Raw genomic sequence first — 23645 nt, 5'->3', positions numbered from 1 at the left:
AACAACAACAACAACAATGGCCGACTCCATCGTCTCTTTCAGGTATCGCTCCTGGCTTTACAAACAAACATCGATGTTCAAACACCATGGCTCCAAAAAATTACTTTCAAAGATTTTTGCGTGAGCTCTCGAGTTGTTTTTAAAACAAATGATGTCACGATAGCCCCGCCCCCAAACACTGACGTAAGCGGTTCTTTCTTGTGGAGCAGCAGTGAGTCGGTGCTGCCTCAGTGCCTCCACCCTCAGGTGAATACACCAACACAAACATGTAAACACGCTGTAGCTCGGGTGTTGTTTAAGGGTCAAAGACAAAAAAGAGAACGTAAACACACGCAGCCTGTCCTACCTTTCTCTGAGAACTGACGATCCTTCATGTCACGATGAGAGAGAGAGAGAGCGGCTGAAGACGACCTGCGGAGAGTCTCACTAAACATCACCATGAGCCTGACGAGGAAACACACACACACCAGACAGACAGACAGACAGACAGACAGACAGACAGACAGACACACACACACACAGATAAATTAAATCATTTCTGGTCTTCCATTAAAACATCTGAAACAACATAAACACGTGGTGACGCGCTGTATCAAAGTGTTCTTAAGTCCACATGAAATAAACTTACCTCTTCTGAACAAACTCCCGTTAAAGGTTCAAAAACACACTTTATAAACTTCTGCTCAAAGTTTGTTGTTTTCAGACAAAGTGCAGAGTCTACGAGCCGCCGCAGTGACAGCACAACAAAGTTTCCTCTTTTCTCTACAGAACGCTCCCCGTGCTTTTTGTTGCTACTTTGGTTTACAGGAAGAGAAAGAGTCACAAAGCTGTCCTTTCAGGGGGAGAGGGAGAGCTGCATGAACGGAGGTCACACTAACTGGAGTATAGCTGGGGGGCTTCGACTGAGCATGTGCAGTGAAGAAACACATTCAGGTTCAAACCCAGTGCTCTCCAGGGTCTGCAGGAACAGACTTTTAGAGTCTTTTTAGGGTTTGAACTGAGAAATCAAGTCAGAATGTGGCATGTTAAATAAATGCAGAAGGAGTTCTGGTGGTCGTTCAAAGCAGAGAGTCGTTAAGCTAACAGCTGCCCCAGGCGGCTCCAGCAGTCCCTCACACAGATCCTCATTGTCCTGCCTTGTGACTCCTGCTGCTGTATCTCCTCTTCTTCTGCTGCTTTCTCCCCACAGCTCCCCTCACACACACACAGTACAGAAAGTCACAAGACCCGCCGCAGGCAAGCCTCAAAACCTCCCCAAAAAAAACCTCATTACAAATCCTGATAATCCAGAGAAATGTGTGAATGGAGCCGCTCTGCACTCACAGGGACACTAACCCAGACTGAAAGTCTCACCTGTAGCGTGTCAGTTGGAGTTCGTTGGAGGCGGAGGGAGGGGGAGACAGGTGGGGAGCTGCAGTGATTTCCCTAAACAAACAAGCACAGGAGCACACCTGGGATTCAAATGCAGGCGGCCATGAAAAGTCAAACTGAATTTGACTTCATTTGAATGGAGAAAAAAAACGTCTTCATGAACTTAAACAACACTGAGATCATTAGTGTGTGTGTGTGTGTGTGTGTGTGTGTGTGTGTTCTCTGTTACTGGTGTGTGATGAGCAGCTTACATTTACAGTAAACAGGAGGTGGCTCTGCTGGTTTCACTCTGACCAGCGCTCTCTCGCTCTCTTTCTCTCTCGCTCTCTCGCTCTCTCTCTCTCTCTCTCTCTGCTGCAGGAGAATCCTGCCCCCATGTGGACACAGAGTGTAACTGCATCATCTGGGGGGAAAAGAGAAGTATTACAAAGCATGAAATGAAATAAAGATTCAAGGGTCAAACAGGGAAGTGTTGTGATTAGAGTTCCTGTTTGTGGCCGATAAAGAACATTAGATTTGACAACATGCTCTCTTCATTTCTTAATTGACCTTCTTCCCTTTAAATCTAACTCACCTGAGTGGAAATCTGTATTAAGCTCCAGTTTATAAAACAAGCAAAGAACATTAATAACAAAACTGTACTCTCATAGTTAAATAATCATTTGAATATTTTTCTCAGGGTAAGATGTTCAACATTTTCTGTTTAGAGCTTCTTAACTCCTGATTACTCCTGCTGATCTCAAAGTGGTCAAACGACCATGTGTCCCGTTTTTAGTGCGTGACTATATTTACATCTTCATTACAGCCATGAACAACACGACCAGAAACTACTTAGAGAGAAATACAATTAAAAGATCATCTAAAAGAGGTCACAGGATGGGGTCATGTGTCTAGTTTTATGGAGGCAGACTGACACTCTTTGTTTTTTTAACATCATGTTCATACCTGTTTTAAAAAGTCATATTTTTATCTGACTGACAATTACATTTAGACTCTTAACAGCCAGTACACATCATGACTTTCTTACTTTGAAGCTTTCAAATCGCATTTTTATTTACCACCATTGTTTTTGTAAAAGGGGGCGGGGCGAAATACCCGGAAATGGGTTAAAAATTTAACAGTCTGTTTTTTCCCCTAGACTGTAAATATATTATTTTATCTCTCTGAAATGTTATGTTAAAGAAAAGAATAAACAAAATGCAGATGGGGGGCAGTTTTAAACAAATGGTGTTATTGTGTTTCATTTGTGAATTACTGTTTGGGCATTAAGGTAGTAAAGGGAAAAGGCACGAACTATCCAGATCTGGAGCTAAAGGGCAGAAAAACTAAAGTATCTAACTGTTACCAGAAAATGTTTGGCATTTATGTTTTAACATGACTTGTACAAAACTTAGACATTTTCAATTCGTTGAAAAAGATACACAAACATGTGATAAATAATGTAAAAAAAAAAGTGTTGAAGTGTCACTAGAGGTAGCATGTCAGCTCGGGTCAGGTCACAGAATGTGTAGGGTCACAGAGTTTGATGTAACACCTGCTTCTCGGAGAGACGACGGCTGCGAGCACAGGATTGAAGCCGTGTTGTAGGGACCCTCTCTGGGCATCTTTCCGAACATTTCACCCACCCTGGCTCTGTGGAGTTTAATAATATTATATTTAACAGACTTCCCCCCACTAGTAGAGAGCCAAACCCCATCAGACTTGTTTCGACGTCTCCCTCCAACTAGCATCCCTCAACCGTCATCGCTCTTTCGCCTTCTCCCATTGGTCACTTTCACTGCACCTGCTCGACCGCTCCCGCCAATCACGCGCTCCGTTCCGTGTGCTCCAAGATGGCGGCTTCCAGTACTCGCATCAAAGACCGTCGCATTTGAAAGCCGAATAAAACGATCTCTCCCGGGCGGTTAAAGTCGAGAGAAGGCAGACCAGGAGGAGCCGAGAAGGGCCGGGACACCGTCAGTCAAACCCCATGGTCTGCTGGAGCCGGGGGCCGGTGTCCGTGTGACGGGGGGTCGTGTTATCCGAGTATGGCCACCGATAACAGGATCAATTTTTGGAGGAGAAATGCAAAGGTTCCCGGAAGGTGGGTGATCGTTACCATAGCAGGAAAACGTTCATTTAGCGTTATCCTCCGGTAGGTTCTGTTAGATTAATGTTGTTGTGTTATACTGAATAATACATCTATAATGAAGTTATAATGAGAGGGGGGTGGGGGGGGGACTGGGGACTGGGGACTGGGGACTGGATCCAGAATGACCTGCTGAGCTCAACTTCACGTTAAAATGTTTCTGTAAAAGCTCCAACAGTAGCTGTGTTTTATTACATGAATGTAGTAACACTTTCAGTACTTTATTTTACATACGTGTTTAAAACGGTTCTATCTGTTATTTTAATGATCGATATTATCGTAAATGTACCGAAACTTTAAAAAAAAAAAAAAAAAAAAACATATTTTCTATGACAGGTGTGTAAGAGAGGAATTAATCCATCAAAATCACAAGTTTACTCCTGAACACATCGCAAGAATGAGTTGGCAACATTTCCGTAAAGGTACACATGCAGCTGTTTGCAGGAGTTTCCTTATTTCAGGTATCTTTGTTTTACTAGCATCATTAGGAAGTTGAACTCTGGTCATGTGACAACCTGACTCACAACATCCAGCTGACCAGGTGATAAGAGAACAGGAGGGATGCTTCTTACAAAGCAGGGCGGACAGACTGAAGGTTGTTAGAAACAACAACAAGGTCCTAACAACACCTCAGCCGGTTTGAGTTTCAGTTCAGGTGTGTTTCTAATCCCTCCGGTAATCTTTGAAACACCTGGATGTAAGAATAGGAAGTCCTCCGTGCAACCAGCCGAGGTTTTTAATCCTTTCAAATCTGATTGTTATTACAGCTGTGGATAACACGAGTCACTGCTGTTAGATGTGTTCAAGCTGACAGACAAAGACGTTTCATTTTAATGTGATCTGTGTGAAAACAGTTCAGGTTTCTGTAAATATCTCTAATTGATGTTAAAGTTTTCAGAGGTGTTGAAGATGTTTTCTTCATATTTTGATCCGCCGTGTAGACAAACAGGAAACGGTGAAGCTGACGCCCGCTCTGAGCTCAAAGACAAACAGCAGACGAACTTTAACCTTTCTCATCATGACATTTAAAGGTTTGTTTTGGTAGAATTCATGGCAGAGCTGCAGCGTTAAAAACCATCACACATGTGGGTCACACTACAGGTACATGTGGATCACACTGTGCAGGTGTACCTACCTGTACATGTGGGGAGTGTATGTGGACAGTTATTCCAGCGGCCATCTTTGTTTGGATCAGAGGGTTTGTGTTGCTCTCACACATTTCAAACATGGCTGAGTCATCGTTTTACAGGAGGAACACAGATCAGCACGTTAACACCTTAATGTAAATAAACAAGCTGCCCCATCCTGGTTTAGGCTAGTCCCAGCCTGCCCCTCTTTCTCAATCCACATCATGCTGGATCATAACAAGCTCTGAGGACCTGCAGCAGGTCTTCTCATGAGGTCTCTAAGTTTCTGCTGACTTGTAGAGAAACCTGATCTCAGTTCTTTAAAGGGCCTGACCTGTTCATGTTTCTATCTTCATTAGCACCTCATTTACAGGGAGGCCTCTGAGACTCCCTGATACCGGCTGGTGGAGCTCAGGGGAGGGGGTGTGTGTGTGTGTGTGTGTGTGTGCGTGCGTGCGTGCGTGCGTGCGTGCGTGTAATCTGAGGAGCTGATCTCTGAGGGCGTTTTTGTCTCTGTCAGATCGGGGTGGAAACACAAACAGATGTTTGAACAGGAAGGAGCAGCTCTCCTCGCCGTCGTCCTTCAGCCGCTCTGATAAAAACGCTGCAAACACGATGAGGCTCTGCCAGCTCCAGATAATCAGCAGGCCAGGTTCTCACAGTCAAACTGACGGTTTGTTCATGCAAATGACGCCCAGTACTTTGATATCTTCAGCCTCAGTGTGACAAAGTGCACTGACTGGTGTTGATACTTTAACGCCTCGCTGCTTCTCTGAAGTGTTGTAACCTTGATTACATGTATTTACCTTCTGAAGCAAAACCCTGACAGACAACATTTCAGATCATCAGAGAGTTTCATTTATTGTATTTAGGATACAGGAGAACCTCATTGAGATCTCATTTAGAGATCAGCATGTCCTGAGTCACAGAGCAGAGAAGTCGTTACTGTAATCAAATCATTTTATTCTCAAACCAGGAAAGTCTTTAACTGAAGACCTCAAATATTCAGTCTCTGCTTTTCTGAGACGTGTTGAGATGTCAGATTTATAAACATTCAAAGTTTATTAATAATAAACCTAATTAATAATTCATACTCAGCAGCCTCTACCATCAGAGTGTGAATGTGTATGAATGGATGACTTAATACTGATGGAGTCTTTACACAGCAGCCTCTACCATCAGTGTGTGAATGTGTATGAATGGATGACTTAATACTGATGGTGCTTTGGGTCTGCAGAGAGTTGGAGAGCAGCTGAGGATGAAGATTCTCACGTCCTCTGAGCATATTGTTCACAGCAGGGTGGTGATGAACACGGAGGCTGTGCAATCTGTCCGGTAGTTCTGTTCAATGCAAACTAAAAACAGCTCCATCTAAATTACCCCGTGTTCAGAGGGAGGAGCTGAGCTGTCAGAGGAGGAGAGGGTGACAGACTCTGTACTCTAAAATACTTTCACCCCCGTGTTTTAGAGGCTGGCTCATTATTCAGACTGATTCTATATTAACTCGTCTTTACAATCCTCTTTAAAGTTCCTCTTCTGCACTCTGTGATATCTGTCACAGCTCAGCCGTCCTATGTCCATCCACTTCTAAACACACTTCTCTGGAAGCTACATCCATCGTAGCTGCACCAGCTGTCATCGACAGATAATGTGCATGAATCATCTGACCCCCTCCCTCGTCATGGATCTGACCCCCTCCCTCGTCGATGATCTGGTCTCGACTGTCTTTGCATTAGTCTTTAAAACAGTGTTCTTGTGTGTAGATTGACTTTAAGGAGCGTTAGCAGCAGCTGCTCTTCAGGTGTGTTTTCTGGTGACAGTGTTTCACTTCTCCTACAGCGTACAACCCGTTTACGGAGCACAGCATCCGCCTCTCGACCCGCGCTTACGACGCACGTAAGTGCCGACCCCACCCGGCCTGTGTCATGTGGTCGCTGTGTGGATGCTTTTTATTTCCTGTGGCTGATTGTTCCTGCACATGCTTTGAGGACAGTGAACATGGCCTGCATGCTCCAGCTGTCTGAACAGATGTCATCATGTCGAGTTTTTGTTGAGCTTGTTGTTTTGTTTTTGTTTCTTTTTGTTGAATCATCTGCTGACTGTGCTGCAGGAAGAGAGACCGCCACGTGTCTAATCTCTGAGCTTTGTTTCTCTGCAGGTATCCCAAAGAAACAAAGCCCAAGTTCAACAACCTCAAGACTAAAAAGGCGTCCAGCTTCCACGAGTTCGCCCGCAGCACCAACGACGCCTGGGACATCGACGACGAGGAGGACAAGGATTTCCTCGCCCCGGCTTCCTGTCTGCCTTCAGGGCTGCACTCTTCATCGCCGCAGGTGGAGTCAACACTTCAGATTAATCATGAAGCAGCACCGCGCTGTGAGTCTGGTTTTTAACCACATGTTCTGATGTGTTTGCATGAAGCAGCAGCAGAATGAGGTCGCTCACTCGGAGACTGAGGTGTCACACAGACTGGCCCCCCCCAGGACAGACGCTCAGACCCTGCAGGAGGACGAGGACGAGGAGGAGGAAGAAGAGTTTGATCACGTCAACAGCAAGGTGGTCAAATCGAGCAGTGACGTCCACCTGAGCACGTCCTCAGGTATGACAGAGTGACACACTGCAGGAGTTTGTGAACAGAGCAGATTATCAGCTGATTCACAGTGCAGCTCAGTGCAGCTCATTACAGACCGGGGGGGGGGGGTGAGACGATGGTCAGGGATTATAGCAGGTCAGGCCGATAGCATGTGCCTGCCTACAGGCTGATATAATCCTCATGGAGCTAATGTGTTTCCAGTCTGAGACTGTCTGAAGCTCTGATTGGCTGGACGTAGGATCAGAGTGTAACGAGAGATAACCAGAGAAGAAGTGAAGATGTGTCGTGTAATCTTTATGTTCACCAACAAAGAGGCCGAGAGGAACAAATCCATGGCTCCTGTTTTTTTTTTTATACTTTCTTTTTATTGATATTTTCAGAGTAAAACAAGACAAAAGAAAAGAAGGGAATAAAAAAGGAAAGAGAAGCAAAAAAGGAAACATGGGCCATACATTAGTCAAAATACACAAATCAGAGTTTTTCAATTAAGATGAGTTACATTCAGTACAGTACATATTCCATTTCTTCCAGACTTTTATATATTAGTCAAACTTTAGCCTTAATGAGAAGGTCAGTCTCTCCATGCAGTGTATTTAGTTGATTATTGCCCATGGCTCCTTTCTGACTCCTTATTCAGCTGAAGGTGTTTCAGTGCTTCACAAAGCTTGTGTGTGTGAAATGACCTGAGGGGAGAAACTCCTCCATGATGTCAGGCAGCAATAAAACTTCCTGACCTCAGCAGGAAGAGGAGTCTGAGGTTACCATACAAAGAAAAACCAGTTCAACAGTCCTCCTTCATCCCCTCCAAACGAACATTCACTACTCTGTGTCGTTACCGCCCACAGACTGTTGTTCCTGTGATCAGAGAGCCATGTTCACCACACGTCTGTTATTTGATTTTTAAGAAGTTTGACATTGAAGTACTCTGGATGCAGGGTTCCCCCTCGTCCTGGAAAACCTGGAAAACAGTTGACTAATTTTCCAGTACTGGAAAACACCTGGAAAATTAGAGAAAAAGTCACTTGTTGTCCTGGCCTTGTTAAAGACACTTAATATTGGTATGGCATGATCACGGACTGTCATACCAGCTCGATCATCGCTGAAAATGTCCTGGAAAAGAGTGGGAACCCTCTGGATGATAACAGTTAATGACTGTATTTGTAGATTGCCTCATGTGTGTTTCCTGCGTGTCTGTCCACAGTTCGCTCCACGCTGCAGAAGCAGCAGTCTCTCCCGGTCCGTCCCATCATCCCTCTGGTCGCTCGGATCTCCGACCAGAACGCGTCAGGAGCTCCGCCCATGACGGTGCGCGAGAAGAGCCGGCTGGACAAATTCAAGCAGCTGCTGTCGAGTCCCAACACTGACCTGGGTACAGAGAGAGTAGATATGGAGGGGTCTGGAGAATATGATGATGACAGAGCGTGTTTATATCTCACTCTGTGTTTTTACAGAGGAGCTCAGGAAGCACAGCTGGTCAGGAATACCAAGAGAAGTCCGACCAATCACATGGAGGCTCCTCTCTGTAAGTTTACCACCTTCAGCTTTAATGCAGTCCTCACGTAATAACGACTCCTTACACTCCTTATCTCCTCTCCTTTCCTTTCCTTTTCTTTCCTCTCTCCTCTCCTCTCCTGTCCCCTCCCCTCCCCTCCTCTCTCCTCTCCTCTCTCCTCTCCTCTCCTCTCCCCTCATCTCCTCTCCTCTCTCCTCGTCTCCTCTCCTCTCCATCAGGGTTACCTGCCGGCCAACAAAGAGCGCAGAGAGCACGTGCTGCAGAGGAAGAGAGAGGAGTACTTTGGCTTCATCGAGCAGTATTATCACTCCAGAACAGACGAGCACTTTAAAGACACGTACAGACAGGTAAACACACCGGGCCTGGTTTGGTGACAGCAGACTGTAGCGCCGTTTCTCTCCTCCGGGGGGCGTGGCTAACTCTTGGTCTGTTCTCTCACATCACATGAAACGTGTAGACGTGTTAACCTGTTTCTGTTTGTCCTGCTTCCTGTCAGATCCACATCGATATTCCAAGAACCAACCCTCTGATCCCGCTGTTCCAGCAGCCGGCCGTGCAGGAGGTAAGACCTGCGTCACCCACAGAGCGCCACGTGTTCAAGGAGAGGCGTTTAGTCATCTATGTGACCGTGTGTCCTCATGAAGCTCGCCGTGTTTAAAGCCTCAGACAGGCAGCACGTGTAAACTCTGTGATAAGTCTTTAATAATTGTCTGTTTCTCCCGTCAGGTGTTTGAGCGAATCCTCTTCATCTGGGCGATCCGTCACCCGGCCAGCGGATACGTTCAGGGCATCAATGACCTGGTCACGCCTTTCTTTGTCGTCTTCCTGTCGGAGTTTGTCAGTAAGTCGTTTAGCCTCCGTTATCTTTCAAACCCTCCATCGCTCACAGCTGGAGCCAAATGAGTCACCATGGATACGATCCAGAGTGCTTCAGTGTGCAGGAAAACCAACCAGTTAGAAGAGAAGACACAAAGAGTTAAAGATTAGACATAAAGCAGCAACATGTAACTCTGACCCCTAGTGTTTAAAATGAGTACTGCAGTCCAATTCTAAACATTGTAGAGAGCTGTCTCGCCCCCCCCCCCCCCCCCGCCTTTCAGGGGCATCCAAACGTTCAGAAAACGTGTCAGGGTCATTTCTCAGTCTGTGTGTTTTTGTGGTTGCAGCCGAGGACGTGGAGAACTTTGAGATGGCCGCACTGCCTCAAGACACGCAGAGAAACATCGAGGCCGACACCTTCTGGTGCATGAGCAAACTGCTGGACGGAATACAGGTGCGCACACACACACACACACACACACACACACACACACACACACACACACACACACACACACACACACACACACACACACACACACACACACACACAGGAGTATAAAACTGTTTCCGTTTACTGAGGTTAAAACGTTTCAGGATAACTACACGTTCGCTCAGCCGGGAATCCAGAACAAAGTGAAAGCTTTGGAGGAGCTGGTCAGCAGGATCGACGGTGAGGGGTTATTATGATCTGAAATATACAGACTGCACAGCTTATCACAGACATTAATGTGTGTGTGTGTGTGTGTGTGTGTGTGTGTGTAGAGGACATTCATAATCACTTCAAGAGGTACGAGGTGGAGTATCTTCAGTTTGCTTTCCGCTGGATGAACAACCTGCTGATGAGGGAGCTTCCTCTCAGGTGTACCATCCGCCTGTGGGACACCTACCAGGTACACTGAACACCTGTTACTCCCTGTGATCGCTGCACGACCATAGACTGTCTGCACGCCACCTCTATCATCTCCGTGCTCTAATCAACCTGCTGCTGCATGTTTCCTGTTCTCCAGTTTGTTCTTCTCCACTCTTTAGTTCACATTGAGATTCTCTTCAACTACGTAGCATTGATACAAACACACATATTCTCATCATAGAGTCCTATGGAGGACTGGCGTTTAAAATAGCCTCATCTTGGTGTCCGTTTGTGTCCATTGTTCAGCTCTTCGAGGCGTTAGCTTGCAGCTAACGTTAGCATCAAGGCGTCCACTCCTCTGTGCAGATGTAAGTGTGTCGGGCCGCTCTGATTGTCTTTGATTTCTTCTCTTGTTCTGTTTCTCATCAGGCTGAAGCTGAAGGTTTCTCTCACTTCCACCTCTACGTCTGCGCAGCTTTCCTCATCGAGTGGCGGAAAGAAATCCTGTCCATGATCGACTTTCAGGTAGCGATGTCTCGATATTCATCAACACTTAACCACAGAGCCAACAGTGGGGTGGGGGGGTGGGGGGGTAACTTTCCCCGGGTCTAGTGGTGAGGATTCGGCGCTCTCACCGCCGCCGCACAGATTGGATTCCAGGTCGGGGAACTATTTTAGGGGGGGCAGAAGCTCAGTCTGCAGGGGCTTCTGGGGCGGGATCCGGTTCAAGTGGTCTGATCTGGTTCCTCTAGATGTGTCAGGTCACTTCCTCTCCTCTCCTCTCCTCTCCTCTCCTCTCCTCCTGACCCTCACTCTGTAAACGCTGTCCCTCCTTAACGCCATCTGATATCAACTCTGTGTGTTTGTCTTCAGGGTCTTCTTATGCTCCTGCAGAACCTACCCACAATCCACTGGGGTAACGAAGAGGTGGGTCTGCTGCTGGCTGAAGCGTACAGACTGAAGTACATGTTTGCCGACGCTCCGAGCCACTACAAGAGATAGAAGCTGGACGCCACAAACACACGTTATCATTTCAAACGGAGGGCGGACCCGATGGAGGCTCGCCGCAGCTCCTCTGTTCAGTGAACGCCACGCTGGTGGTGCGTTCATGGTGCACACGCTGAGAGACGATGAGACTTAACGGACTGTTACACTTCTTCTGATGAGTGTTCAGAAGAAGACGCTGAATGTTTGACATCATCTGTTTATTTTCCACTCTGTATTTTATTTTTGAAAGGTTTGATGAGGGAACATTTGAAGGTGTAACGGGTTCTTTAGTGTCACACTGTAAAGCTGTTTTCTGTTTTATATTTTTTTATTTATCATGATGTGCTCCGTACAATCAGCGAACACGCCTCCTTCAGTCTGATCCTCTAAACGCCACGACGCTGCGTTCAAACACTGAGACTTAAAGTATCTGGTGTGTACGTCTGATTGTTTCAGGCGTTCACGTCAGGTTATGGCGTCGTCCGGCCCGATGTTCAGGCTCGCCTCTTTTGGCGTCCTCACAACGTTCAATCAGTCTTTTTTTGTAAAACGCCAAGTCATAACAAATTCCTCTTCAAACATTAAGAACACAAAGAAACATGCAGCAGAGGGCGGATTTGAACCCACGGCCGCTGTGATCAGGACTATAGCGTCCGTACATGAGCTGCACAACATAACCACTAGGCCACCCCACAAAGACTTAGTGATGACCTCAGCGTCCTGGCGCTTTTTGAATGAGGGTTGAACGGGGGCAGTCGGTGTTTCCTCACAGGAAGTGATCTGATTGGATCTCTGGAGACCTGCTGGTTCATGTAGCTTCTCACTTCGTCTCTCAGATGATTTTTAATCTGATGGTAGAACTCACTAAAGTGAATCTGAACTTTTAGAAAAAGTGAAATTAGAAAAGATGTTTTAAACGCTCCTCTCAGCCTCCATGAGTGTTTGAAGATCAAACATGGAGTGTTGTCGTCATGGCGATCTGTGAAGGACGTGACACCGCGGGTGTTTTGTAAAGTATGACAATCGTCAGCTTCGGCACGCTGATTTCTCAGACATGACTTTTTATTTCTAGGATTTTAAATCAGGACTCAAAGCGAGCTACATTCCTGCTTTCAGCGTCGTAGAATCAAACAAAGTGGATCCAGAAACAAGTCAGAAATCAAACCCTGTTTCTGTTTCTGCTGTTTGTCTGCAGCTTGTTGAATGTCTCTGTGTTTCCCTTTTCTCGCCTTTATAGCCTTAAACTGGGTTTCTTCATTCAGGTGAGCCAGCTGATTGTGTCTCCAACCTTCAGGTGTGTGTGTTGATGTGTTCATGCTGTTCTAACAATAATACGCCAAACCTGTTTTAGAGTGTCGCTAGCCCAATGAAGAGTTTGAAATGATTACAGTTCCTGCTGTATATGAACGTTTTGTTTATATTAAACGATTGATCCTCTTCATGTCCGACTCTGTGTGTGTAACTTAAAGGTCCAATCAGTGAGATGTGTAGTGAGTGAAATGATAAAGTGATCTTACTGTATGATCAGACTTTAAGGAAACATGATATGTTGAAGTGCTGGCTTCTCTGACAACAATGCAGCAGCCAGTATGTCCTCCTTCTAACTTTAGATTCTGCTCCTGAATGCTCTGGATTTGTTTGGACCAGAGAAGGTAGGCGCTTTAAAGGCGACCCCACTCCACAAGGCTGTTTTGGACGCCCCTTGGTTTGCCAGATATGAGACCAGTTATCAGGTCAAACCAACAGGTGTTGCAGCGATGGAAGCGGGCAAGAGAACTGGTTCAGATAGAAGTGATTGTACCCGACCTAAAAAGCCTCTGCATGTTTCTTAGGAGCAAATATTTATATACAAGATATTTATGTTTAAATTTGGTACTTCCGGGTCTCCGTACGACAGAGATTTGGAGAGATAGATATTTATATTTATTATATTTAGTAATTGTTTTACATTATGTTTTTATTATTATGATCTATATTCATGTCTGTGTCAAAGTTGTATTTTTAATGTTTAATTTGTTTTTCGCTCTTTTGTATTATTGTTTATTTGATTTTTAAAATAAAAAAATAGTTACCGTGTTTCATGTGGGCGTGGCGTGGCGTGACGAGACGGAAGTGACGTAGCTAGCTCAGAGAAGTCTCCTCACAAACTTTAACTTTGCAGCCATGCTACACAGGACTGTGTTCTCGACACCGAGCTACAGCGCGACACACCGTCTGAATCCAACAGGTGAGACAGAAACCCGTCACACCTGCTCCGTCTGAGAGCCACTCGCAGGTGTTCCGTTCAAATCTGCGTCCTTTCTACATGTTAGCTCAGCTAGCATCGAGCTAACGTTAGCAAACATGGAGCTAGCCGTTAGCCGCGCAGTAAACTCGATAATCTGCTGCTAGTTAGCTTTGACAGTTAACTGTGAGGAGCTCTGAGTGCTCAGGTGTTTTTAATCAGAGTTCACCTGTCAACATGAAATCAAGATAATCTGATAATGAATGATCGTTAGATGTTTAAAAAGAGAAGCTAACTTCCTCTTTTTCTATCAGAACTCAAACAGCTGGTGATAAACTGTTTACAATCAGGAAGCTGCTGATTCATGACGTCACACAATAAGAGAACATTAAACACAGTGATCCGGGTCTTTAACTGTCGTCATCGCAGTTTAAAACTTTGATATGATTTTATTAAAAATCAAACTAAACGGATGTTTCTAGCTCACAGACAGAGACTCACTTATTATTTAGTTTAGTTTCCTGCTGGCTCATTCCTCTCCTTCACACCTGTCTGATCAAACACAGGTCGTGTCAACAGAGACTAGGGGTAGTAGGTGAGTGTGGTCCATATAATCACTCAGGCTTGAAGCCATCTGGTGAAGTTCTTGGTTTCATATCGGGGAACTATGGCGTGATTTACAGAAGAAGGCGTTTAGCGCCCTCTGCAGGCTCATACTGGGATTACTCCAACACACGTTTACCTCATAATCTGAAACTTTGACCTCGTTTAGTGTCCAAAGGTTTAACGCCTGTAACTGGTTCTCTGTCCTGCAGCAGGTTGGTGAGAGAGGATGGATGGAGTCAGCTGGAGCACCACACGGCCCCCGGAGTCGTTCAGCCGCTCCAAGACGACCACGGACACTCTGTCGCGGCTCGCCAACTTCATCGCGCGGGCCGACACTAAGCAGCAACGAAGCCAGCGTCCACAAACGCCCCACCTGACCTCCTACGTCTGTCAGGAGTGTGATCAGGACTTCCTTCATGCAGCAGATCTGTTGCACCATCAGGAGGCGAAGCACACGTTACCCAAACCTCACCGCTGCGCGTCCTGTGGTCACGAGTTCTCGCTGCGCTCCTCCTTACAGCTGCACAGATGTGAGCACACCTGTCAGCTCTCAGACTCACGGCTTGGCTCTCCCTGCCCCGCGTGTACAACCAGGACCTCAGATCCCATCAAACTGCAGGACAACTCGCCCCGCCTCCTGGACGGCAGCCCCTACGCATGTGCCCCATGTGGGCGGGGCTTCAGCCAGAAACAAGTTCTGCTGCACCACCAGCAGGCCGGCTGCAGCGAGCCTCCCTCAACATCGGGTGTGATGGATGTGAGCAGCCTCCCCGATGATTCTCCACCTGTTTCAGACGCAGACTCCGCCCCCTCTGACTCATCTGACACCGCGGGGCCGAGCAGCAGAGCGCTGAGCGAGTGTGAAATCTGCTCCAGAAGCTTCCGCACAGAAACGGCACTTGAACGCCACAAACAGACGAGCCACGCAGAGGAACGTCTACAGACCAAAGAAGGAGGAGCGGGCGGAGGAGACGGCAGGGTGAATGGAGCTCCAATGAAAAGGTCACAATCCAAAAATAAGCTCCTGAGCTGTCGGTCATGTGACATGGTGTTCAGGAGCACCTCCAAGCTGTACCTGCACAGGAAGGAGAAGCACAGCCGAGAGAAGGTGGTCAGCAGAGAGTCCAGACCGGTCAGCGTGAAGCGCAGGAGAGCCGGAGCGTACCCGTGTCAGGTGTGTGGGAAAGTCTTCGTCCATCACCTGTCCCTCAGAGCACACTACAAACATCACTCCGACCTGAGCTACACCTCCATCAGAGACAAACTCCAGACAGACGCTAAAGATCCAGAAAACAGAACAAACACAGTCAAGTCCAGCTCGGCAGGGAACAAGACTGTGAAGGCCGGACCGGGGCGGCCCAGGAAGCTGCGGCGAGGGCGGAGACATGTGACGGAGGCGGAGAAGCAGAAAGAAGTGCCTGAAGGGAAGAAGGAGGAGGTGGTGGAGGGTGAAGAGGAGGAGAGGGAGTTCCCCTGCCCGTCCTGTGCCGAGGTGTTCTCCGCTCAGTCTCAGCTCAGGGAGCACGTGGAGCTGCACCAATCGTCTGTGAGGAGGCGGTGCTGCAGCGTGTGCACACATGACATGGACACGAGTAAGAGGCCGGGCTCAAAGAGACAGAGACTGTACCACTGTGTGCCCTGTCAGCAGGGCTTCTCCACCCTCGACTCCTTCCTCCAACACTGTCAGGAGCACCTAAGGGCACGGGTGGAGGAGGACTTCATCACAGAGGGCTCCGCCCCCCAGGACAGCAAAGCCTGATGTCTGAATGTGGGAACAGTGAAATACCTTAATGCCTTGAAGGGAGAAGGGGGGGGGGTTCATCCATCGAGCATCTCTTCTGGTTTGATGTTACACCGAGAGGACCCTGCATGTTTTTTTACCAGCTGATCCAGACTTCAGACTCACTGCCAAACACTCTCTGATCTAAAGTCAGGGTGTAAAGGAAGTGTGACATGAACTTTGTAAAAACAGCTCCAGGTGTGTTTCTGTGTAAACGAGTTGGATCTGCACTGTTTTATAAACTCTGAAGAGATGGCGTGCTAGTCAAAATGACATCACAGAGGTTGAACTTTGCAGCGCTGTGAAGCTTTCAGGGTTTAAATCTTTAGTTCTGCCTGTGTTCACACTCTGCTATGCAAACACACCGACGCTTGTGTGTGTGTGTGTGTGTGTGTTTGTGTGTTTGTGTGTTTGTGTGTGTGATGCTCGATTAATGAACTCAGCTGAACTGACATGAGGGGGGGGGGTTGTTTTCTTACACGACTTTCAGCTACTGTTTTCAAAGTGTTACTGTGAACATGTAGAATTAATTTAAATGGTTTTGAAGCTTCCACTTTTTCAAAGTCTTCTGGATGAGAGTTTATAGATGACGTGATTAAAATCGACTTTTCTCATGACAAGCTTTGTGTGTGTTTCCTTTTTAATGTGTGTCTGTGTGAGGGTGGACTCTCGATGACCTCCCTCACACACACTGACTCTGATGCTCGTCCCCGCTCTGTGAGGGCTCAGGACCGTCCCACTGTCCAATCATCAAGTGTTTGAGGGATCTCTGGCTGACTCTACGAGCCCTTTATGCACCCTGTCCGTAAGTGGGCTTATCTGCAGAAGTAGCGTGAGGGAATTACCCAGAGCTCATAGCATTGTGACGTGAAACATATGATTCCACGGTGGCGCCTGCAAGAATGGAAAGATGAACAAAAATAAATTAAATAAACAGGCGCCCCCGTCTTTGTGCGATCAAGACCGTTCAAACGACAGTAACTAAAAACCCAAAACAATAAAATAACCCTTTATTGGATGTTTAGGACTTCTGTTGTTGTTGCCGTGGTAACAAACAGGTACTAGAATCCAATCAAATTTTATAATTCTGGTATTTTGACAACCCTACTTTGGACAGCCAGGATAAAAAAAGGTTTTGGACATAAATAAATGTGTATGTCTTCAGCTTGTTTGTAAAAACGTCATTATTTATTTATTTTATTATTCTTACTCTGCTTTTAATCTGTTATTGAACTTTATTATTATTTGATGATTTGGCAACATGGTCAGTTACATTCATGCCAATAAAGGTTGGATGTATAATTTGCTGTTGCTGTGTGTCCTCCAGGCCTCGAGGCGGCGCTGTGCGCACAGCAGGCGCACGCGGATACCGGAAGTTTCCCGGGTTAGTTCCGGTTCTTCTCCGCACGTTCTCCTTCCGCGGTTTGAAACGAAAAGCAGACGAACACAGTTTATTCTGCGATTAGAAAAATAACTCAGACAAGATGAGTAAAGCGCATCCTCCCGAGCTGAAGAAGTAAGTGATTAAATATTAAATATAAACCTGAAATATGTTCTTTAAATGCGCTTTAGTAAACAGCTAACATGCTAACGCTACACTGTGAGAATGAGACATGCTAACCTCAGCTAGCATGTCTTTGTGGTTCATTCATTCCCTGTAAACTAATTAAATTATTCTTGTTTATTTCAGGTTCATGGACAAAAAGCTTTCATGTGAGTAAAACAGACATTTGTCACAGTTAGCTGAGACTTCAGGGGGATTGAAGATGTGATATATGTTGTGTTTAAGACAAACTAGCTAAAGGAGCTGTGAAGAAAAGATTCATCACAGACTCAAACAAGTGAAGAAAAAGAACAGAACTCTGACAGAGGAGGGTCAGAGAGGAAAGAGGTTATATTAAATAAGGAAATCAATGTTTAAGAGTCATTAAGAAAAAAACGAAGAGGAGATCTGGGGGGGGGGTGTCTCTCACACACACACACACACAATATTAAACTTTATTTAGATTAATTTCCAAACAAGGTTATAAAGTGAATAACAGAATGAAAATAAAATATGTGTGGAGGACGATGATTAATAATTAAAAACAAAATGGGTTAGAGAGTCAAGAGTGAAAAATAACAAAGGAAATCAAACCAGTCAAATAATAAAACCAAAAATACACTTCTAAATAAAAAGTTCTAATTTTTGTTTGTGAGGTTTAATATGTTTTCAGTTTGTGGTTTTCAAAATAATAAAACTCCCAGAGATCGTTTTGTCTTATTTTAATTAGTAGGAGTTCAGTTTTAAAGTCACTTCGTCTGAGTACTCAGATCCACACGGTCTATTAGCGGTACAATATTATTTTGATTTTGTGGGTTTGACATTCTGGCAACCATGTCTTTAAATGTCCCATATTATGCTTTTTCTGGTTTTATATGCTCTTTAGTGTGTTTTCCAAGTGTCCTGTGCATGTTTAGGCACATCTATGTGCAAAAATTCAAAGTCCGCGGAAACGCAGCTTCTCCTACATCCTCCTGTTAGCTGTAGCATTAGCTGCATGTAACGCTCGGTTCTAGCCCCCCTCGATAAAAATTTGTCAGTGTGAGATCACTGATCTCAGCCCATTGGCTCGTTGTGGTAAGCCCAGCAGCTCATGTTGCACGCCCACAATATGCCGTAGCCTGCGGTAGTGCTAAGGTGCTAATGTTTATGCTCTCCTCGGACGGAGCCAGTGGCTGCATTCCCAATATGGTAAAAGAGGCGGGACATTTCCGAGAACACGTGCTGAGCAACTGACCAATAACGACAGAGCGGGTCGGCATACCAATCAGAGCAGACTTGGCCCACGTGGGGTCTAACAGTGTGGGCTCAACAGAGTGTAGCTGACCGACTCAGAGCGGAGAGGGAGCAAGGAGGAGCAGTACATGAAAACAGACACTTTTTTCTAACTTTAGCTATTGTGAACGTACAGAAGTAGGTACATAGATTAAATATACGAACCCCAAAAAGGGCATAATATGGGCTCTTTAAGGAAACATGTTATGTTGAAGTGCTGGCTTCTCTGACAACAATGCAGCAGCCAGTATGTCCTCCTTCTAACTTTAGATTCTGGTCCTGAATGCTCTGGATTTGTTTGGACCAGAGAAGGTAGGCGCTTTTAAGACCCCCCCCCCCCCCACACACACGGCCGTTTTGGACGACCCTCGGTTTGCCAGATATGAGACCAGTTATCAGGTCAAACCAACAGGTGTTGCAGCGATGGAAGCGGGCAAGAGAAGTGGTTCAGATAGAAGTGATTGTACCCGACCTAAAAAGCCTCTGCATGTTTCTAATAAGCTCCACGAGCAGAAACGTGCTCAAACTAGGATCAATATTGGAGATGCTTGTGTAACATGATGAATCCTAACATGTGATTTATTCTGTGTTGTAGTGAAGCTGAACGGAGGCAGACATGTGCAGGGCATCCTGCGAGGGTTCGATCCCTTCATGAACCTGGTGGTGGACGACTCTATTGAGATGGGACCCGGAGGTCAACAGAACACCATCGGCATGGTGGTCAGTACAGCGAGCATCCTCTAGATGACAGTGTGTGTGTGTGTGTGTAACATGTGTTTAACGTGTGTGTCGTCTGTTCCAGGTGATCCGAGGAAACAGCATCATCATGTTGGAGGCCTTAGAGAGAGTCTGACGAGGCGGATCCTGACTTTTTTAAAATTCTTTTTCATTTGACTTCTTTTTGTTTTTGACCTGAACCGTCACTCTCCTCTTGAGTTTGGAAATGTTTTCAGTTGTTGGATCTTGTGAATAAATCTGTTTTTCTTTGTAACTTGTGTCAGTTCTTTCATTAGAGACTTCTTAAAGTGATCCGGCAGCTGTGAGTCGGAGTCCTTTCGGTTTAGAGAACAAAAGTTCTCAACTGATTGAAAATGTTCTGAAATCATCTTTTAATATTCAAAGTCAGAGATCATGTTGGAGAAGAGCATCAAAGATCTCTGTGAGGGATTATGTCCCTTAGCATATGTGCTTTATGTTACCTGGATGTTATGTGTTTATATTTGGACGGTTAAATCTGTCTCCATGTTACCGGACGATCCTTTACAGAGATAAGATATGAGGTCATCCTTTATTCATCCCACAACACAGAAATGTGTTGGAGCAGCAACGAGCGAGGAGAGATGACACAGGAACAATAAAGCATCAGAAACAAATCTAAAGAGTTGAGGGAACACCAAGTTATTGTTCAAAGTAGGTTCCATATCGTATAATGCTTGAGAGAAAGGAGTGAAGTGTGTGATTCTGTTTTTACACCTGATGTCTGCTGACGAGCTTTGATATGTAATTATAATGGATTCTTATTAAGTGTAATATTTTAATGGAGGCTGACCTCCTCAGTCTGTGATGAGAAACGTTCAGAGAAAGCTTCATCTTTAGTTTCATATAAAATCTGTGTATTACAGATCTGATGTACATTTAGTGTCTCTGGTTCTGAGCAGTGGGTGTCCTCTGCAGCAGGGACAGTAGGGGGCGTTCTCTGCACAGGACCCACTTCCCTTTCAGCTGGACTTTTATTGTGAAAGGGCACTGACGTCATCGTGGACGCTTTCCTTAACGTTGCTTGACGTGTGTGTGTCGTCGGCGTCTGACGGTATGTGGAAAGTAGCAATGTCGGAGGAGGTTGGAAAGGCGCTGCAGTCGGTGGTGGAGCGGGTGAACCAGGCGGCCGCACGCCGGCCTAAGGTAACCATAGCCCGGGAGATTCCTGCTCAGGAGCCCCGCTCATGGAGCTCCTCTGCCGGGTGTGAAAAAGTGTCTCTGCGGCGGCACGACGCGTTATGTAAGGCTGCCAAACACCTCAACCTTTGGATGTGAGAGGGGCTGCTGGCAGCACTTTCATAACAGCATGCTCCGTGCGTGATGTGCGTGGGAGCAGGAGGAGCCTGCAGCAGGGACACACTGTTATGATGTCGTGATGTGCATGTTTCTGTATCCACACTGGGATCAGCTCTGACACACACCTGCACCTGACTGTATGTCAGAGATGATCAGGCTGACTCACTGTTCACACTGGTGTGTGTGTGTGTGTGTGTGTGTGTGTGTGTGTGTGTGTGTGTGTGTGTGTGTGTGTGTGTGTGTGTGTGTGTGTGTGTGTGTGTGTGTGTGTGTGTGTGTGTGTGTGTGTGTGTGTGTGTGTGTGTGTGTGTGTGTGTGTGTGTGTGTGTGTGTGTCAGACTCTGCCTGCTGTGCCTCCTCGCCTCGTCGCTGTCAGTAAGACCAAACCTCCGGACATGGTGGTGGAGGCGTATAGACAGGGCCAGAGGAACTTTGGAGAAAACTACGTGAGTGAAAAATAAAAATAAACAGTTTGACTGTGAAGCTGTGAGAGGAAAACAGAGATGAACCTCACCTGTCTGTCTGTCCTCTCCAGGTGAATGAGCTGGTGGATAAGGCGGCAGACCCTCTGGTAAGTTAACAGATTTATAAACTCTATTAACTATTTGATTTTTATCAAAGTTTGAGTGTGTTATCATGAAAACACAGATTTAAAGTTCTTCTTCTCCTTCCTGCAGATCTTATCCTCGTGTCCGGACATTAAGTGGCACTTCATCGGTCACCTGCAGAAGAATAATGTCAACAAACTCCTGGGTGAGAGACAGTCCTGGGACAGATGAAGAGGACTTCTGATTGGTCACAGTTGAATGGAGGTTCTTTACCTGCAGCTGTGTGAGGTAAGCAAACTGCTCTTTGTGTCCTCAGGTGTTCAGAACCTGTTCCTGGTGGAGACGGTGGACTCAGCGAAGCTGGCCGACAAGGTGAACAGCTCGTGGCAGCGTGTGAGAGGATCCAGCACGCAGAGGTTAAAGATCATGGTGCAGATCAACACCAGCGGAGAACAGAGTGAGTCTGTGTTCAGTGTGTCACCTGTTGTTCAGGTGTTCAGCGTGTCACCTGTTGTTCAGGTGTTCAGCGTGTCACCTGTTGTTCAGGTGTTCAGCGTGTCACCTGTTGTTCAGGTGTTCAGCGTGTCACCTGTTGTTCAGGTGTTCAGTGTGTCACTGTGTCTCTGCAGGTAAACACGGCCTTCCTCCAGAGGACACAGTCAGCACAGTGAAGCACATCGTGTCTCAGTGCTCCGCCCTCCACTTCTTAGGACTCATGACCATCGGACGCTACGGCTACGACCTCCGTCTGGGCCCCAACCCCGACTTCCAGGTACAGAGCGAGCACAGGTGGGGGGAGGGGGGGGGCGCTGTAATACCCAGAACACAAGTCCCATCGATCAGAAGTTCAGACAGACGTTCACATGTTTCATGTGTGTGTGTCCTGCAGATGTTGCTCAGTCGGAGACAGGAAGTGTGTGACAGTCTGAAGCTTCCTGTGGAGGAGGTGGAGCTCAGTATGGGCATGTCCACAGACTTTGAACATGCAGTGAGTATCAGTCCTTCAGGAGGACATGTTTACATCTCTGTCCTCTTTTACACTCTCATGTTTACATCTCTGTCCTCTTTTACTCTCTGATGTTTACATCTCTGTCCTCTTTTACTCTCTGATGTTTACATCTCTGTCCTCTTTTACTCTCTGATGTTTACATCTCTGTCCTCTTTTACTCTCTGATGTTTACATCTCTGTCCTCTTTAACACTCTCATGTTTACATCTCCTGTGTCTCAGATCGAGGTGGGCTCCACTAACGTGCGGGTGGGCAGCATCATCTTCGGTAACAGAGAGTATCCCAACAGCGCAGCTAACACCCCAAACCCAAGTCCAGGTCCGAGTCCGGCCCCCAGCCCCGAGAAAAACTCAAAGACGGTGTCAGAGGAGGCGGCCAAGAAGATGCAGCACCTCACCGTGTCGGGACAATAAGAGAAGAAGAAAATAAAAACTGTTTGTGAGGTATGAAGCAGGAGGTCTCCACGCTGCAGCTGGACCTCTCATCACAGCCTCGTGTTCAAGTCTTTGATTAATCCTCTTCAGTCCGTCAGCGAGCGGCCGCAGAGCAGAACTAGTCTGACCTTTTTTAACAGTAACGTATCACTCACCTGTAGCGCTCATGGAAATCCTCCTGCAGATCCAAACCCGACGTAGAAGAACACAGAAGGAGTCCGACATGTTAGTGAGAGTTTGTTTGATGTGATATTTTCTACCTTTCGACCCGACATGTGACGTCTAACACAATGTGCCGCTCTAACTGTACAAAGACTTGATTTAATAAATCACTGATCCCTTTATAAGTCACAGCTCGTTTGGTGTTGTTTTGGTACGCTGTGTGTGTGTGAGTGCGTGTGTTGTCAGCAGGTCAGCGTGTTTGTGTCTCTGATAAAAACAGATTTAACATCCTGGGCCCGGCTGTGTGGACGCTGCGTTTACTGCCCGAGCCGAGAATAAATGTGAGGGCAGATTCCTTTTTCTTGATGGTTTCTTTTTTTTACGAGTTGCTCTGCGTCTTCATGCCGTGTTTACATCCACCACTCTTCAAAAGATGCACAAATGTACACACAGCGGTCTGGACCCTGCAGCGTTCCCGACCCTGCAGTCCGCAGCTTCCCTCCGAGGGGTCTGAGGACTTGGGGCATGCTGTAGGTTCACCTCAGCTCCTCCCACTAAACAATCTGTGGTCATCCTCCAGTCTGAAACTTTTTACACTGCTAATCCCCAACCCCGGCTC

The 23645-nt window shown here is 46.4% G+C and overlaps 5 protein-coding genes across 12 annotated transcripts in view; 4 read left to right on the top strand and 1 right to left on the bottom strand.

Annotated features, from left to right (window-relative positions):
* Positions 1-1184, bottom strand: part of myt1b (myelin transcription factor 1b) — an 82629-nt gene extending 81445 nt beyond the window's left edge. For 4 of the 6 annotated variants that reach the window (XM_061056600.1, XM_061056603.1, XM_061056605.1 and 1 more), the window contains exons 1-2: positions 629-1184; positions 347-444 (exon numbers count right to left, since the gene is read on the bottom strand). In XM_061056600.1, coding sequence (XP_060912583.1) covers positions 347-440 — 94 coding nt within the window. In that variant the 5' untranslated portion in view covers positions 441-444; positions 629-1184. The remainder of the gene's footprint in view (positions 1-346; positions 445-628) is intronic. The other 2 variants (XM_061056599.1, XM_061056604.1) reach the window with 1 other exon arrangement.
* Positions 1185-3085: 1901 nt separating this feature from the next.
* tbc1d22b (TBC1 domain family, member 22B) lies at positions 3086-12832 on the top strand. 3 transcript variants are annotated; one of them, XM_061058655.1, is made up of 14 exons: positions 3086-3454; positions 6466-6522; positions 6785-6959; positions 7048-7225; positions 8421-8588; positions 8671-8741; positions 8951-9079; positions 9229-9294; positions 9459-9573; positions 9899-10005; positions 10149-10224; positions 10317-10444; positions 10834-10929; positions 11278-12832. In XM_061058655.1, exons 1-14 carry the CDS (start codon positions 3399-3401, stop codon positions 11404-11406), a joined length of 1551 nt encoding a protein of 516 aa, XP_060914638.1. In that variant the 5' UTR covers positions 3086-3398; the 3' UTR covers positions 11407-12832. The 3 variants fall into 3 exon arrangements, with proteins under 3 accessions (XP_060914638.1, XP_060914639.1, XP_060914640.1); XM_061058656.1 differs by having other exon boundaries at positions 3094-3454; positions 7051-7225; XM_061058657.1 differs by lacking the exon at positions 6466-6522 and having other exon boundaries at positions 3096-3454.
* Positions 12833-13487: 655 nt separating this feature from the next.
* Positions 13488-16621, top strand: si:ch211-148l7.4 (uncharacterized protein LOC563603 homolog). Its single transcript, XM_061057120.1, has 2 exons — positions 13488-13618; positions 14431-16621. The coding sequence occupies exon 2, from the start codon at positions 14448-14450 to the stop codon at positions 15978-15980; it is 1533 nt and encodes a 510-aa protein (XP_060913103.1). The 5' UTR covers positions 13488-13618; positions 14431-14447; the 3' UTR covers positions 15981-16621.
* Positions 16622-17363: 742 nt separating this feature from the next.
* snrpg (small nuclear ribonucleoprotein polypeptide G) lies at positions 17364-19810 on the top strand. Its single transcript, XM_061057121.1, has 4 exons — positions 17364-17517; positions 17692-17714; positions 19415-19539; positions 19622-19810. The coding sequence occupies exons 1-4, from the start codon at positions 17486-17488 to the stop codon at positions 19670-19672; spliced, it is 231 nt and encodes a 76-aa protein (XP_060913104.1). The 5' UTR covers positions 17364-17485; the 3' UTR covers positions 19673-19810.
* A 752-nt stretch (positions 19811-20562) lies between these two features.
* plpbp (pyridoxal phosphate binding protein) lies at positions 20563-23215 on the top strand. The gene is made up of 8 exons (XM_061056754.1): positions 20563-20721; positions 21213-21320; positions 21410-21445; positions 21552-21627; positions 21739-21879; positions 22052-22194; positions 22312-22410; positions 22652-23215. The coding sequence occupies exons 1-8, from the start codon at positions 20632-20634 to the stop codon at positions 22841-22843; spliced, it is 885 nt and encodes a 294-aa protein (XP_060912737.1). The 5' UTR covers positions 20563-20631; the 3' UTR covers positions 22844-23215.
* The last annotated feature ends 430 nt before the right edge of the window (positions 23216-23645 follow it).

This window comes from Labrus mixtus, chromosome 15 (genome assembly GCF_963584025.1).
Source record: "Labrus mixtus chromosome 15, fLabMix1.1, whole genome shotgun sequence".
Taxonomy (NCBI): domain Eukaryota; kingdom Metazoa; phylum Chordata; class Actinopteri; order Labriformes; family Labridae; genus Labrus; species Labrus mixtus.
The sequence above is the reverse complement of the archived record's forward strand: the minus strand, read 5'-3'. Positions and strand labels throughout refer to the sequence as shown.